Here is a 16,920-nt window from a genome sequence, read left to right as displayed (position 1 = left end):
TTGTGATTTCTAGTTCATCCACAGAGACCTGGCAGCCAGAAACATCCTGGTAGGAGAGAACTTCGTGGCCAAGATAGCCGACTTCGGTCTGTCCAGAGGGCAGGAGGTCTATGTGAAGAAGACGATGGTAAGAGTCTCTGAAGCGGACAAACTTAATGTCAACACGAATCACCAAGGTGTTATACTTTGAAACGTATATGATCCTGTCAGGCCGCTGTGGTCACAAACACAAGGCAGTCACCTAGCCTAGCTTCCAGTTGGGGAGAGGGACACGCCAGGGCTGCCCACTATCCCCACTCTTATTTACCTTGGTGGTGAAACGTTATTATTCACAAAGACATCTTGACTGTGTGTGTTGAGACAGACATGTCTTTACTGTGTGTGTTGAGACAGACATGTCTTTACTGTGTGTGTTGAGACAGACATGTTTTTACTGTGTGTGTTGAGACAGACATGTCTTTACTGTGTGTCAAACAGGGACGGTTACCTGTCAGGTGGATGGCCATAGAATCACTGACCTACAGTGTCTACACCACCAACAGTGACGTGTGAGTACTGCATCCTACCACTGAGTGTGAGTACTGCATCCTACCACTGACAGTGACGTGTGAGTACTGTATCCTACCACTGACGTGTTAGTACTGCGACCTACCACTGAGTGTGAGTACTGCATCCTACCACTGAGTGTGAGTACTGCATCCTGCCACTGAGTGTGAGTACTGCATCCTGCCACTGAGTGTGAGTACTGCATCCTACCACTGAGTGTGAGTACTGCATCCTACCACTGAGTGTGAGTACTGCATCCTACCACTGAGTGTGAGTACTGCATCCTACCACTGAGTGTGAGTACCGCATCCTACCACTGAGTGTGAGTACCACATCCTACCACTGAGTGTGAGTACCGCATCCTACCACTGAGTGTGAGTACCACATCCTACCACTGAGTGTGAGTACTGCATCCTACCACTGAGTGTGAGTACTGCATCCTACCACTGAGTGTGAGTACTGCATCCTACCACTGAGTGTGAGTACTGCATCCTACCACTGAGTGTGAGTACTGCATCCTACCACTGACAGTGACGTGTGAGTACTGTATCCTACCACTGACGTGTTAGTACTGCGACCTACCACTGAGTGTGAGTACTGCATCCTACCACTGAGTGTGAGTACTGCATCCTGCCACTGAGTGTGAGTACTGCATCCTGCCACTGAGTGTGAGTACTGCATCCTACCACTGAGTGTGAGTACTGCATCCTACCACTGAGTGTGAGTACTCCATCCTACCACTGAGTTAAGTACTCCATCCTACCACTGAGTGTGAGTACTGCATCCTACCACTGAGTGTGAGTACTGCATCCTACCACTGAGTGTGAGTACTGCATCCTACCACTGAGTGTGAGTACTGCATCCTACCACTGAGTGTGAGTACTGCATCCTACCACAGTGTGAGTACTGCATCCTACCACTGAGTGTGAGTACTGCATCCTACCACTGAGTGTGAGTACCACATCCTACCACTGAGTGTGAGTACCGCATCCTACCACTGAGTGTGAGTACTGCATCCTACCACTGAGTGTGAGTACTCCATCCTACCACTGAGTGTGAGTACTGCATCCTACCACTGAGTGTGAGTACCACATCCTACCACTGAGTGTGAGTACCACATCCTACCACTGAGTGTGAGTACTGCATACTACCGCTGAGTGTGAGTACTCCATCCTACCACTGAGTGTGAGTACTCCATCCTACCACTGACAGTGAAAGTTGCAGACTGAACATGTGTCAGATACACATACATGAACTATTGATTTGAAAATGGATTGTCTGTCTCTCTTTATCCCCAGATGGTCGTATGGTGTACTTCTCTGGGAGATAGTGAGCTTAGGTTTGTATCCAGTGTGGTGAATTATATTTACACTGTACTGTTTGGAGTGAAGTGGAGTCTGATATAGAAATAGAATGACTAGAATGGGAAACCTAGTCAGTGATTCCATTACTATGGAGTCTCATAGTCCTGTTCTGTGTAAATAACAGTGTGTGTGTGTATCAGGAGGTAATCTGTACTGTGTGTGTGTGTGTGTCTGTGTGTCTGTGTCTGTGTGTGTGCATGTCTCACTCACTCACTCTCTCTCAGGTGGTACTCCGTACTGTGGGATGACCTGTGCTGAGCTGTATGAGAAACTCCCTCAAAGCTACCGGCTGGAGAAACCACTCAACTGTGACGATGAGGTGTAAGTACCCACAGACAGACCATCTTACAGAGCAAAGATCACAGGAATATAGACATACATTATTAGTATAAAAAAACAACATCTAAAATCAATTGAGTTTCTCAATCTTGAGTGTGAGTACTGCATCCTACCACTGAGTGTGAGTACCACATCCTACCACTGAGTGTGAGTACCGCATCCTACCACTGAGTGTGAGTACTGCATCCTACCACTGAGTGTGAGTACTCCATCCTACCACTGAGTGTGAGTACTGCATCCTACCACTGAGTGTGAGTACCACATCCTACCACTGAGTGTGAGTACCACATCCTACCACTGAGTGTGAGTACTGCATACTACCGCTGAGTGTGAGTACTCCATCCTACCACTGAGTGTGAGTACTCCATCCTACCACTGACAGTGAAAGTTGCAGACTGAACATGTGTCAGATACACATACATGAACTATTGATTTGAAAATGGATTGTCTGTCTCTCTTTATCCCCAGATGATTTGACAGTGAAAGTTGCAGACTGAACATGTGTCAGATACACATACATGAACTATTGATTTGAAAATGGATTGTCTGTCTCTCTTTATCCCCAGATGGTCTGTCAAAGATTTGAATTCTCAAAGATTCAAAAGTTTCCAGATGAATCCCCATATGATAGAGATGTACACTATACCACCCCTCTCTCGTGTTGTGTCCAGGTATGACCTGATGGGGCAGTGCTGGAGGGAAAAGCCCTACAAGAGACCCTCATTCCAACAGATACTGGTCTCCCTCAAAAGGATGCTGGAGGAGAGGAAGGTAAATCAAACACACATTTTCTTCAGGAAATGTACCTTTTTTTTTTTTTTTAAGTTTAAATTCTTTCTTTAGATTTATTCACAAGATTTCATATTATTTACACTAAGGCTCCGTAGGTGAACTGAAATGTTTTCTAATCTATCAATGAAAACACCATTCTAAAATAAAAATAAAACGTTTTTCTTTTTTTAAGAGGTTGAATGAGTTAATAATATAGTAATTAACATGATTTCGCTCTGTGTGTGTGTTGTTTCTAGACGTATGTCAACACCAGTCTGTATGAGAAGTTCACCTACGCCGGTATCGACTGCTCCGCAGAAGAAGCAGGATGATTTGCTGCTAAAAAACAAAAACGACACGACAATAATTCCACCATGGCGTCGTACACCAATCATAAAGCTACATAAAGCTACTAAACAATCCTCCACCCGAGGGTTTATTAAGGACTGGTATTCTGCGCATATTGTGTATTCCAAGTTACGTGCTAACATTGTACAATCATTAACCAACCGGGCAGAGACTTTCGTCTTGATGTAAACCTGCGTTATTGTTGATGATTTTTATGTTGTGATGAATGTCCATGTTCCTAAGGGCACCCTATTCTCTATGGGGTCCTGGTCAAACATAGTGCACTATGTAGGGGATAGGGTGCCATAGACCCTGGACAAAAGTAGTGCACTATGTAGGGAATAGGGTGCCATAGACCCTGGTCAAAAGTAGTGCACTATGTAGGGAATAGGGTGCCATAGACCCTGGTCAAAAGTAGTGCACTATGTAGGGAATAGGGTGCCATAGACCCTGGTCAAAAGTAGTGCACTATGTAGGGAATAGGGTGCCATTTGAGATGCAATCCTATGATAGTCATTGGCTGACCTATAACAACACTAACGGTTGTCCTTATAAGGCAGTGGAACCAGATGTTACAGACCTGTCAGCCAACAGTGATGTCACATGTATTGTAAGTATCTTTGACAAATTGAGGCCTAGATTCACTCGGATCATGGCGCTAACCGGCGGTAGCTGACACCTGCGTTGGAGCCTTATAGAGCAGCGAGCAGCTGTTCCTGTGATCCTTGCCCGAAGCCACACTCGTCCCCACTCGCTTTAGAAGTTCAGAAAGAGAAGTCTATACAGACATACTGACATTCAAATTGAAAAGAAAAAAAATCAGGAAATGAAATAATGATGATTTCAGTCTAATCGAGGTGTAAAATACATCTCACATTCCAGTGTTCGAACGTGTAAACAAGGCTGCATGGGATTTATCTTAATGCGACTCCATGCAGCCAATGGCAATGTCTACTTTAGGTATAATGCCGGGAGCTACTTGTAGATTTAACAGCTCTAACCACTATGCGGGTGTCGTTTAGCGCGGATCTGAATCTAGCCTCAAACCACTACATAGACAACTGTATCCTTAAAATGAAAATAAATAGTTTTGTGATTAAATACTTATCTGTGATGTTTGATTATTGATACTTTTGACTAATGATATGAATACCTTTTAATTCTGAGGATTTAAGCACATTTGTTTTTTTTGTTAAACAAGCATATGGGCCTGAGACCACCTAGTGGTGTAGGATTCAGGCAGTTTACAAAGCATTGAGCCATGTACAACCAAATCTACAGTACATGGGTCATTCCACCAATGCGGTGCCTTTTGGAAAGTGTATCTTGGTAAAAAAAAAATTGTTTAATTTCATCTAATTATAACATTCTGTCATAGAGAGCACATTTTATTTTATTTATTTATTTTATTTTACCGTTATTTTACCAGGTAAGTTGACTGAGAACACGTTCTCATTTGCAGCAACGACCTGGGGAATAGTTACAGGGGAGAGGAGGGGGATGAATGAGCCAATTGTAAACTGGGGATTATTAGGTGACCGTGATGGTTGAGGGCCAGATTGGGAATTTAGCCAGGACACCGGGGTTAACACCCCTACTCTTACGATAAGTGCCATGGGATCTTTAATGACCTCAGAGAGTCAGGACACCCGTTTAACGTCCCATCCGAAAGACGGCACCCTACACAGAGCAGTGTCCCCAATCACTGCCCTGGGGCATTGGGCTCTTTGTTTAGACCAGAGGAAAGAGTGCCTCCTACTGGCCCTCCAACACCACTTCCAGCAGCACCTGGTCTCCCATCCAGGGACTGACCAGGACCAACCCTGCTTAGCTTCAGAAGCAAGCCAGCAGTGGTATGCAGGGTGGTATGCTGCTGGCATACTTCAACTTCATTTAAAAAAAAAAAAAATTCCCACCTCAAGAGGTTAAGCAAAGAAACAGTCAAAACAGGGAAAATTGATCAAGTTGTAACCGCAATCATGGTGACAGAGAAAATTGTCCAGCATGCAAAAAAAAAAATGCAGGAAGTATAACAAAATGGGTCAAAGATGTTACAGGATGAAATGCAAAAAGGGCCATTCTGTTAGGATCAGTTGCCAAGCAGTATGATTCTGTTAGGATCAGTTGCCAAGCAGTATGATTCTGAAGATCAGTGGCATATTGAGCTATACGTGGAGTTCAAGATTGAAACTGGGGCTGATATTATAGTGATGTCTCAGAGCACTTACCAGAGCTTGCCACAGCACCCCCTGCTGGCTAACATTGAAACTGGGGCTGATATTATAGTGATGTCTCAGAGCACCCCCTGCTGGCTAACATTGAAACTGGGGCTGATATTATAGTGATGTCTCAGAGCACTTACCAGAGCTTGCCACAGCACCCCCTGCTGGCTAACATTGAAACTGGTGCTGATATTATAGTAATGTCTCAGAGCACTTACCAGAGCTTGCCACAGCACCCCCTGCTGGCTAACATTGAAACTGGGGCTGATATTATAGTGATGTCTCAGAGCACTTACCAGAGCTTGCCACAGCACCCCCTGCTGGCTAACATTGAAACTGCTGTTCACAGCCCAGGTGCCAGGATTGATTTTATGGGGATTTTTTAAATGTTTATTTAACGAGGTAAGTCAGTTAAGAACAAATCCCTTATTTACAATGGCGGACGAGGAACAGTGGGTTAACTGCCTTGTTCAGGGGAAGAATGACAGATTTTTACTTTGTCAGCTCGGGGACTACAATCTAGTAACCTTTCGGTTACTGGCCCAACGCTCTAACCACTAGGCTACCACGAGTGAAAGAAAAAGGAGAAATGTACAAATTCAGGATCTTTGTGATTCGAGTGCCATACGTTAATAACATACTTAGCAGAACCGTTGCATGAAAGATGGGTTTGGTCCTCAGAACAGATGTTTTTGTAGAGATAGGCCTACTGAACTGTGAACCGGTCAGGGTTTAGGCCCGAGGAAGTCCCCTATTCTCTGACTTCGCCACTTCTTCCTGGACAGAATGGGCAGAAATGGCATCATGGAGGGAGTAACCATGCCTACAGACCGGCGTGCTCCCATGGTGCTGATGGCAAAGTGAGAACGTGCGTAGACTTAAAACGACTCAATGAAGCAGTGAAAACGGGATAGTTTACCCGTTGGAGGATATAGCACCAAAGCTATCCGGGGCGAGAGTCTTTTCCACACCCGATGTGTCTAGAGATTTTTTGGCAGATACCGGTTGAATCCAGCTGCAGAAAACTTGACTTTCAACAGTCCCTATGGGGAGATTCCTCTTCCTTTTTTTGGAATAACCAGATGCGCCAGAGATCTTTCAGAGGGAGATGAGCGAGCTCCTGAGAGGACAGGATGACATACTGGTGTACGGTGCAGCAAACAAGGAAGAACACGACAGGAATCTGAGCAAAGTGCTACAGACCATCAAAGAGTCAGGACTACAAGCGGAACAAAGACAAGTGCCACTTTGGGAAGTAAGGAGATACAATACTTTGGTCATGTGATTGGAGCAGACTTAAGAGGCCAATCCTGTAGACAGTTACACCACAGTTGGTATACAGGAAGTTGTAGAGCTAAGGAGAGTGTGTCCAGGGTTCTTTTTCCTTTCGCCTCTAAGTTGTCTCATTTATCCTCAAAGAGACTTGTGACTTGGAATACATGGTGTTGCCATGACAAACAGTCTGCTGCCTTTTACAAAACATTTATTTTTACAACCATCCATTTCATAAATGGGGGCATTAGAGATGAGTTAATGAGCTCAGACGAAAAGATTGAAGCTCGGCGTTTCTCTCAACAACAGATGTACACAACACCAGTAGAATGTGAAACTACCCCTCAAAATGAAATGACAGGAAGAGTCTGAGAAACTAATCAAAATACACTTTATTGCTTCTGGTCGTAGTAATGTTGACATGGAATGATGAACAGTCCAAACAGCATTAAAAACAGAACAGTAAATATGGTGTCAGTGTTTTCTAGTAAAACAGAATAAACATTCAGTTACTGTGTAAGACCGAGGCTGGGACTATTACACGTTAGACTACAGACTGTGAGGATTGTATTGGCAGACTGGATGCCAGTGTTGTTAAAGTCTCACACAGGACTACCATATTCCCCTGGACAAAGATGTCAGCACTACAGGTGCAGATTTAAATAGAAAGAAGTCCTCACGGTGAAGTGATTGAAAAAACATGATCATGATTGATGTACATCTTATTTGAAGAGTAAGCCAATGCTAACAGCACTTGAAAGGACCTGTGACACTACCAACGCTACAGTTGGTTATTCCATTTGTACTGCTGTTATTGATCATTCTGGGTACCTGAAGTCAAGTCACAGTATTTAAATTTGTCAACAACAAAATATGGAAGAAACACCGCTGTCCATATGCTTTTGAATCATAAAAATGTAGACAGGCGAAACATCAAATTAACTCGACGTGATTCAACAAATAAATGTAATTGTTATAAACTATGAACTAGGCAATCACAGATTCAACCACATGAACGGTAGCTAAATCATGACGGTTACCAGTCAAACACACGACGACACTTGTCATTCCTGCAAGGTTAAACTCACAACACACAGACTAAATGAACGAAATCAACTGACTGATTTGGCCGTCTCCACGCCAAAGATCATGATTACAAACATGAAAACATAACATCTTGTGATGATTTTCAACTGTTCATTAGAAAACTACCAGGAAAAGCAGGTTTCCGAGACAAGACATAATTAAACAACAAAAACCATGTTATCGTTGGAGACTATATAGACAAACTGTAACCAACACCGGGTAAACGTCTGTATCCGTCCACATCAAACACCTCATCAGTGTATCATTACCTCATCAGTTTATAAAAACCTCATCAGGGTATTAAAACCTCATTAGTGTATTAAAACCTCATTAGTGTATTAAAACCTCATCAGGGTATTAAAACCTCATCAGGGTATTAACTTCTTGAGAATACAGGGGGTGCTATTTTTTTTTCATTAGCATAATTTGCTCTACAGATTAAACTGCCTCTTATTCAATTATTGCTCTTACTATATGCATATAAATAATACCATTGGAAAGAAAACAATCTCTAGTTTCTAAAACCGTTTCAATTTTGTCTCTGAGTGATACAAGTCATTTGACAGCACTTTCCCTGACCAAGAAGTAGAATGCAAGAAGTCTATGCTCGCTTCAACGCTCTGCCTATATATGGTCATGACCCCTATGACCAGAAACACACTTCATTCGCCTTCCTCTGGGTGTCAAGAGGACGTCAGAGGAGAAATTCTTTGTTTATCTGGTACTGACGTGAAATAAGACCTATTTCTTTGGCGTGACCGACAACTTCCGGTTTTCTGATTCGCACGAGTTGGAGCTGCGATTGTGTACTGTTTTGCTGGCGTTATGGATGAAAACTATCTCCGTGTCGAATTTTGTTTGATACATGTGACCATATCATCGTAATGTATGTTTTTTCAATATAGTTTAATCAGATTATTTGATTTTTTTCGGGAGTTTTGTGGTGTTCCGTTGTCTGATTTTATTTACGTTTGAGAGATCCGTGCCACTCGACCAGTACCTGTGCTAAATGGAGTGGGAAAGGAACAATTCTGAACGGAACCAACGACTCATCTTGACAAAGGACACTTTGATCAACATTCTGATGAAAGATCAGCCATAGTAATACCCAATTTACGATGTTATATCATATCTGTTGTGCATGTGAACTGGCCGTGGGCGCCTAGCCGAATCTGCCTGGTATAGCTATGCTAATTTAGCGCTACATTTTGTTTTCGTTATAAAACATTTAATAAATCTGAAATATTGTTTGGATTCACCAGATGTTGGGCTTTCAATATCTGTACGCTGTGTATTTTTCTGAAATGTTGTAAGATGAGTAATTCGTTATATGACGTTGGTCTCTGTAATTGTTCTGGCTGGGTCAGCACTATTTCAGATTGCAGCTGCAATGTAGAACTGTGATTTATACCTGAAAAATGCACATTTTTCCCCAAAAAAACTATGCTATACCATAAATATGTTATCAGACTGTCATCTTATGAAGTTGTTTCTTGGTTAGTGGCTATATATATTTTTATTTAGTCGAATTAGTGATAGCTACTGACGCAGGAAAAAACTATTGGGAGTAAAAAAATCGTGTCCTTTGCTAACGTGGTTAGCTAATAGATTTACATATTGTGTCTTCCCTGTAAAACATTTAAAAAATCTGAAATGGTGGCTTTATTCACAAGACCTGTATCTTTCATCTGGTGTCTTGGACTTGTGATTTAATGATATTTAGATGCTACAAGTTACTTGTGACGCTATGCTAGCTATGCTACTCAGTGGGGGGGGGGGGGGGTGCTACCGGATCAGGGTTGGTGACTCGTGAGAAGTTAAAACCTCATTAGTGTATTAAAACCTCATTAGTGTATTAAAACCTCATCAGGGTATTAAAACCTCATCAGGGTATTAAAACCTCATCAGAGTATTAAAACCTCATCAGAGTATTAAAACCTCATCAGGGTATTAAAACATTGTCAGGGTATTAAAACCTCATCAGTGTATTAAAACCTCATCAGGGTATTAAAACCTCATCAGGGTATTAAAACATTGTCAGGGTATTAAAACCTCATCAGGGTATTAAAACCTCATCAGGGTATTAAAACATTGTCAGGGTATTAAAACCTCATCAGAGTATTAAAACCTCATCAGGGTATTAAAACATTGTCAGGGTATTAAAACCTCATCAGAGTATTAAAACCTCATCAGGGTATTAAAACCTCATCAGGGTATTAAAACCTCATCAGGGTATTAAAACCTCATTAGTGTATTAAAACCTCATCAGGGTATTAAAACCTCATCAGAGTATTAAAACCTCATCAGGGTATTAAAACCTCATCAGAGTATTAAAACCTCATCAGGGTATTAAAACGTTGTCAGGGTATTAAAACCTCATCAGAGTATTAAAACCTCATCAGGGTATTAAAACCTCATCAGGGTATTAAAACATTGTCAGTGTATTAAAACATTGTCAGGGGTATTAAAACCTCATTAGTGTATTAAAACCTCATTAGTGTATTAACCATGTGCAGCATTCTACAAAGCTTAAGTCCTACTGTAGATCGCCCCATAGTGGAGAAAGGAGGTCAAACCTGTGTGTAGATTCTACCAGCAGTCAGTCATGTGGTCCTAGTAGGGAATAGGGTGCCATAGGGCTCTGGTCTAAAGTAGTTCTCTATTATAGGGAATAGGGCTCTGGATTAAAGTAGTGCTCTATTATAGGGAATAGGGCTCTGGTCTAAAGTAGTGCTCTATTATAGGGAGTAGGGCTCTGGTCTAAAGTAGTGCACTATATAGGGTGCCATAGGGCTCTGGTCTAAAGTAGTGCTCTATTATAGGGAATAGGGTGCCATAAGGCTCTGGTCTAAAGTAGTGCACTATATAGGGAATAGGGCCCTGGTCTAAAGTAGTGCACTATATAGGGTGCCATAGGGCTCTGGTCTAAAGTAGTGCACTATATAGGGTGCCATAGGGCTCTGGTCTAAAGTAGTGCACTATATAGGGTGCCATAGGGCTCTGGTCTAAAGTAGTGCACTATATAGGGTGCCATAGGGCTCTGGTCTAAAGTAGTGCACTATATAGGGAATAGGGTGCCATAGGGCTCTGGTCTAAAGTAGTGCACTATATAGGGAACAGGGTGCCATAGGGCTCTGGTCTATAGTAGTGCACTATATAGGGAATAGGGCTGTGGTCTAAAGTAGTGCTCTATATAGGGAATAGGGCTCTGGTCTAAAGTAGTGCACTATATAGGGAATAGGGCTCTGGTCTAAAGTAGTACACTATATAGGGAATAGGGTTCTGGTCTAAAGTAGTACACTATATAGGGAATAGGGCTCTGGTCTATAGTAGTGCACTATATAGGGAATAGGGCTCTGGTCTAAAGTAGTGCACTATATAGGGAGTAGGGCTCTGGTCTAAAGTAGTACACTATATAGGGAATAGGGCTCTGGTCTATAGTAGTGCACTATATAGGGAATATTGTTCTATAGGGCTCTGGTCTAAAGTAGTGCACTATATAGGGAATAGGGCTCTGGTCTAAAGTAGTGCACTATATAGGGAATAGGGCTCTGGTCTAAAGTAGTGCACTATATAGGGAGTAGGGCTCTGGTCTAAAGTAGTACACTATATAGGGAATAGGGCTCTGGTCTATAGTAGTGCACTATATAGGGAATAGGGCTCTGGTCTAAAGTAGTGCACTATATAGGGAGTAGGGCTCTGGTCTAAAGTAGTACACTATATAGGGAATAGGGCTCTGGTCTATAGTAGTGCACTATATAGGGAATATTGTTCTATAGGGCTCTGGTCTAAAGTAGTGCACTATATAGGGAATAGGGTTCCATTTTAGATGTACCACTACAATCAACTCATGTAAACGTTAACTTCTCTAGGGTAGGGGGCAGCATTTTCACGTTTGGATGAAAGGCATACCCAAATTCAACTGCCAGCTACTCATCCCCAGGAGATAAGATATGCATATTGTTAGTGGATTTGGATAGACAACACTCTGAAGTTTCTAAAACTGTTTGAATCATGTCTGTGAGTATAACAGAACTTATTTAGCTTATTTAACCCAGAGGACAAACCATTCAGATTTTTTTTCTTTTGAGGTCACTGTCTCTTCAATGATTTTTCATTGGGAAACCAGATTTCTAAGCGAATTGCTTGCAGTTCCTACGGCTTCCACTAGATGTCAACAGTCATAAGAAATAGGTTGAGGTTATTCCTTTGTGTAATGAAGAAATACGGCCATCTTGAAGTCGAGGCACTCCAGGTGTCCTGGACATGCGTTTCAATCAAACAGAAGGCATGCTACATATCGTTTTAATCTTGTATTGAACACAGATCATCCCGTCTTCAATTTTATCGATTATTAACGTTAAAAAATACCTAAAGTTGTATTACAAAAGTAGTTTACAGGTAACCTTTGAGATATTTTGTCGTCACGTTTGAGCAAGTTGGAACCGGTGTTTTTCTGGATCAAACGCGCCAAATAAATGGACATTTTGGATATATATCGACGGAATTAATCGAACAAAAGGACCATTTGTGATGTTTATGAGACATATTGGAGTGCCAACAACAGAAGCTCGTCAAAGGTAAGGCATGAATTATATTTTTATTTCTGCGTTTTGTGTCGTGCCTGCAGGGTTGAAATGTTTTCTCTCTTTTGTTTACTATGGTGCTATGCTCAGATAATAGCATCGTATGCTTTCGCTGAAAAACCTATTTGAATTCTGACATGTTGGCTGGATTCACAACCAGTGTAGCTTTAATTTGGTATCTTTCATGCGTGATTTAATGAAAGTTTGATTTTATAGTAATTTTCATAGTAATTAATTTTAATTTGTCGCTCTGCATTTTCTCAGGCTTTTTGCCAAGTGATACAGTAGCGTCTTGCCTAAACTCAGATTTTTGGATATAAATATGAACTTTACCAAACAAAAAATACATGTATTGTGTAACATGAAGTCCTATGAGTGTCATCTGATTAAGATTATCAAAGGTTAGTGATTAATTTTATCTCTATTTCTGCTTTTTGTTAATGCTCTCTTTAGCTGGAAACATGGCTGTCTTTTTCTGTGACTTGGCTCATACCTAACATAATCGTTTGGTGTGCTTTCGTCGTAAAACCTTTTTGAAATCGGACACTTTGGCTGGATTTACAACAAGTGTAGCTTTAAAATGGTGTAAAATACTTGTATGTTTGAGGAATTATAATTCTGGGATTTCTGTTGTTTTGAATTTGGTGCCCTGCAGTTTCACTGGCTGTTGACGAGGTGGGACGCTACCGTCCCACATACCCTAGAGAGGTGTATCATCTCCTCCTCAACGACGTGGTGTTACAGAGGGAGGTCCTCCTCAACGACGTGGTGATACAGAGGGAGGTCCTTAAAGTAAACTACAGTAGAAATAGTAGAATGTCTTTGCTACAGTGTCCATCCATCCATCCATCCATCCATTCATTCATCCATCCATCCATCCATCCGGGTATATCTGCAGGTAACAGGTTCTTCTCTTGCTATCAGAATGACATCTAGCTAGTTGAATCACACTGATGATGTCATCAAGCTTCAGAGTCGACTGTGTAACCCTCCGTATCTCCATGGTAACCTCCTGCCATGCCAGCAGGGCGTCCCAGACAGTCCCTCAGCTGCTCCAGTGGTTCTGCTCCTCAGTGACACATCCCAGAAGTCATCTCTTTCTGGAAGGGAGAAAAGAAACACACAGTTTCACGTGACTGAGACGATGAAACACACAGTTACACGTGACTGAGGAGGAAACACACAGTTACACGTGACTGAGACGATGAAACACACAGTTACACGTGACTGAGACGATGAAACACACAGTTACACGTGACTGTGACGACGAAACACACAGTTACACGTGACTGTGACGATGAAACACACAGTTACACGTGACTGTGACGATGAAACACACAGTTACACGTGACTGAGGAGGAAACACACAGTTACACGAAACTGAGACGATGAAACACACAGTTACACGTGACTGAGACGATGAAACACACAGTTACACGTGACTGTGACGACGAAACACACAGTTACACGTGACTGTGACGATGAAACACACAGTTACACGTGACTGTGACGATGAAACACACAGTTACACGTGACTGAGACGATGAAACACACAGTTACACGTGACTGAGACGATGAAACACACAGTTACACGTGACTGAGGATGAAACACACAGTTACACGTGACTGAGACGATGAAACACACAGTTACACGTGACTGAGACGATGAAACACACAGTTACACGTGACTGAGACGATGAAACTTCAATAGTCACAGCATTTTCACACATCCAGCCAGCCTGTTAGACACAAGGTCAACATGTTAACACACACATTCATCTTTTGCACATCTATCACTCCAGTGTTTAATTGCTAAATTGTAATTATTTCGCCACCATGGCCTATTTATTGCCTTACCTTCCTCATCTTACCTCATTTACACACACTGTATATAGACTTTCTCTATTGTATTATTGACTGTATGTTTGTTTATTCCAGGTGTAACTCTGTGGTGTTTGTGTCGAACTGCTTTGCTTTATCTTGGCCAGTTGTAAATGAGAACTTGTTCTCAACTGGCCACCTGGTTAAATAAAGGTGAAATATATATATATATATTTTTTAAACACAGCCAGCCAGGCTGTTAGGCAGCAGCTTTCCTCTCTACAAGATCCCCAATGTTCCTGGAACCTTGCTCTCCTCTTCATACCCTACCTCTCCTCTATCTCTCCCTCTCCTCCTCATACCCTACCTCTCCTCTATCTCTCCCTCTCCTCCTCATACCCTACCTCTCCTCTATCTCTCTCTCCTCATACCCTACCTCTCCTCTATCTCTCCTCCTCATACCCTACCTCTCCTCTATCTCTCCCTCTCCTCCTCATACCCTACCTCTCCTCTCTCTCTCCCTCTCCTCCTCATACCCTACCTCTCTCTCTCTCCTCTATCTCTCCCTCTCCTCCTCATACCCTACCTCTTCTCTCCCTCTCCTCCTCATACCCTACCTCTCCTCTCTCTCTCCCTCTCCTCCTCATACCCTACCTCTCCTCTCTCTCTCCCTCTCCTCCTCATACCCTACCTCTCCTCTATCTCTCCCTCTCCTCCTCATACCCTACCTCTCCTCTCTCTCTCTCTCTCCTCCTCATACCCTACCCCTCCTCTCTCTCTCTCTCTCTCTCCTCCTCATACCCTACCTCTCCTCTCTCTCTCTCTCTCCTACTCATACCCTACCTCTCCTCTCTCTCTCCCTCTCCTCCTCATACCCTACCTCTCCCTCTCTCTCTCTCTCCTCCTCATACCCTACCTCTCCTCTCTCTCTCCCTCTCCTCCTCATACCCTACCTCTCCCTCTCTCTCTCTCTCTCCTCCTCATACCCTACCTCTCCTCTCTCTCTCCCTCTCCTCCTCATACCCTACCTCTCCTCTCTCTCTCCCTCTCCTCCTCATACCCTACCTCTCCTCTCTCTCTCCCTCTCCTCCTCATACCCTACCTCTCCCTCTCTCTCTCTCTCTCCTCCTCATACCCTACCTCTCCCTCTCTCTCTCTCTCCTCCTCATACCCTACCCCTCCTCTCTCTCTCCCTCTCCTCCTCATACCCTACCTCTCCTCTCTCTCTCCCTCTCCTCCTCGTACCCTACCTCTCCCTCTCTCTCTCTCTCTCCTCCTCATACCCTACCTCTCCTCTCTCTCTCCCTCTCCTCCTCATACCCTACCTCTCCTCTCTCTCCCCCTCCTCCTCCTACCCTACCTCTCCTCTATCTCTCCCTCTCCTCCTCATACCCTACCTCTCCTCTATCTCTCCTCCTCATACCCTACCTCTCCTCTCTCTCTCTCTCTCCCTCTCCTCCTCATACCCTACCTCTCCTCTATCTCTCCCTCTCCTCTTCATACCCTACCTCTCCTCTATCTCTCCCTCTCCTCCTCATACCCTACCTCTTCTCTCTCTCTCCTCCTCATACCCTACCTCTTCTCTCTCTCTCCTCCTCATACCCTACCTCTTCTCTCCCTCTCCTCCTCATACCCTACCTCTTCTCTCTCTCTCCTCATACCCTACCTCTTCTCTCTCTCTCCTCCTCATACCCTACCTATTTTCTCCCTCTCTCTCCTCTTCATACCATACCTATTTTCTCCCTCTCTCTCCTCCTCATACCCTACCTCAGCTCTCTCACCCTCTCATACCCTGCCTCTTCTCTCTCACCCTCTCATACCCTACCTCTTCTCTCTCTCTCTCCCTCTCCTCCTCATACCCTACCTCTTCTCTCTCTCTCTCCCTCTCCTCCTCATACCCTACCTCTTCTCTCTCACCCTCTCATACCCTACCTCTTCTCTCTCTCTCTCTCTCCTCCTCATACCCTACCTCTTTTCTCCCTCTCTCTCCTCCTCATACCCTACCTCTTCTCTCTCACCCTCTCATACCCTGCCTCTTCTCTCTCACCCTCTCATACCCTACCTCTTCTCTCTCTCTCCCCCTCTCCTCCTCATACCCTACCTCTTCTCTCTCACCCTCTAATACCCTACCTCTTCTCTCTCACCCTCTCATACCCTACCTCTTCTCTCTCTCACACTCTCATACCCTACCTCTCTTTCTCCCTCTCATACCCTACCTCTTCTCTCTCTCCCTCTCCTCCTCATACCCTACCTTTTCTCTCTCACCCTCTCCTCTTCATACCCTACCTCTTCTCTCTCTCCCTCTCCTCTTCATACCCTACCTCTTCTCTCTCTCCTCCTCCTACCCTACCTCTTCTCTCTCTCTCCCCCTCCTCCTCCTACCCTACCTCTTCTCTCCCTCTCCTCCTCATACCCTACCTTTTCTCTCTCACCCTCTCCTCTTCATACCCTACCTCTTCTCTCTCTCCCTCTCCTCTTCATACCCTACCTCTTCTCTCTCTCTCCCCCTCCTCCTCCTAACCTACCTCTTCTCTCTCTCCTCCTCATACCCTACCTCTTCTCTCT

General features: G+C 43.6%; 2 protein-coding genes across 8 annotated transcripts in view; one reads left to right on the top strand and one right to left on the bottom strand.

The window, feature by feature from the left end:
* Window positions 1-4,473, top strand: part of LOC139544433 (angiopoietin-1 receptor-like) — a 79,883-nt gene extending 75,410 nt beyond the window's left edge. For 4 of the 5 annotated variants that reach the window (XM_071351515.1, XM_071351518.1, XM_071351516.1 and 1 more), the window contains 6 exons: window positions 14-127; window positions 478-548; window positions 1,845-1,885; window positions 2,135-2,231; window positions 2,921-3,020; window positions 3,278-4,473. In XM_071351515.1, the coding sequence (XP_071207616.1) occupies window positions 14-127; window positions 478-548; window positions 1,845-1,885; window positions 2,135-2,231; window positions 2,921-3,020; window positions 3,278-3,352 (498 nt within the window). In that variant the 3' untranslated portion in view covers window positions 3,353-4,473. Of the gene's footprint in view, window positions 1-13; window positions 128-477; window positions 575-1,844; window positions 1,886-2,134; window positions 2,232-2,920; window positions 3,021-3,277 lie in introns of those variants that run through there. The other variant, XR_011668871.1, reaches the window with a different exon arrangement.
* A 2,763-nt stretch (window positions 4,474-7,236) lies between these two features.
* Window positions 7,237-16,920, bottom strand: part of LOC139544431 (MOB kinase activator 3B) — a 138,425-nt gene continuing 128,741 nt past the window's right edge. The window contains exons 4-6 of one of the 3 annotated variants that reach the window (XM_071351513.1): window positions 10,439-13,634; window positions 9,982-10,247; window positions 7,237-8,236 (exon numbers count right to left, since the gene is read on the bottom strand). In XM_071351513.1, coding sequence (XP_071207614.1) covers window positions 13,605-13,634 — 30 coding nt within the window. In that variant the 3' untranslated portion in view covers window positions 7,237-8,236; window positions 9,982-10,247; window positions 10,439-13,604. Of the gene's footprint in view, window positions 8,237-9,981; window positions 13,635-16,920 lie in introns of all 3 variants that reach the window. The other 2 variants (XM_071351514.1, XM_071351512.1) reach the window with 2 other exon arrangements.

This window comes from Salvelinus alpinus, chromosome 18 (assembly GCF_045679555.1).
Source record: "Salvelinus alpinus chromosome 18, SLU_Salpinus.1, whole genome shotgun sequence".
In the NCBI taxonomy this organism is placed as follows: Eukaryota; Metazoa; Chordata; class Actinopteri; order Salmoniformes; family Salmonidae; genus Salvelinus; species Salvelinus alpinus.
This window is presented reverse-complemented; position numbering and strand designations above follow the sequence as displayed.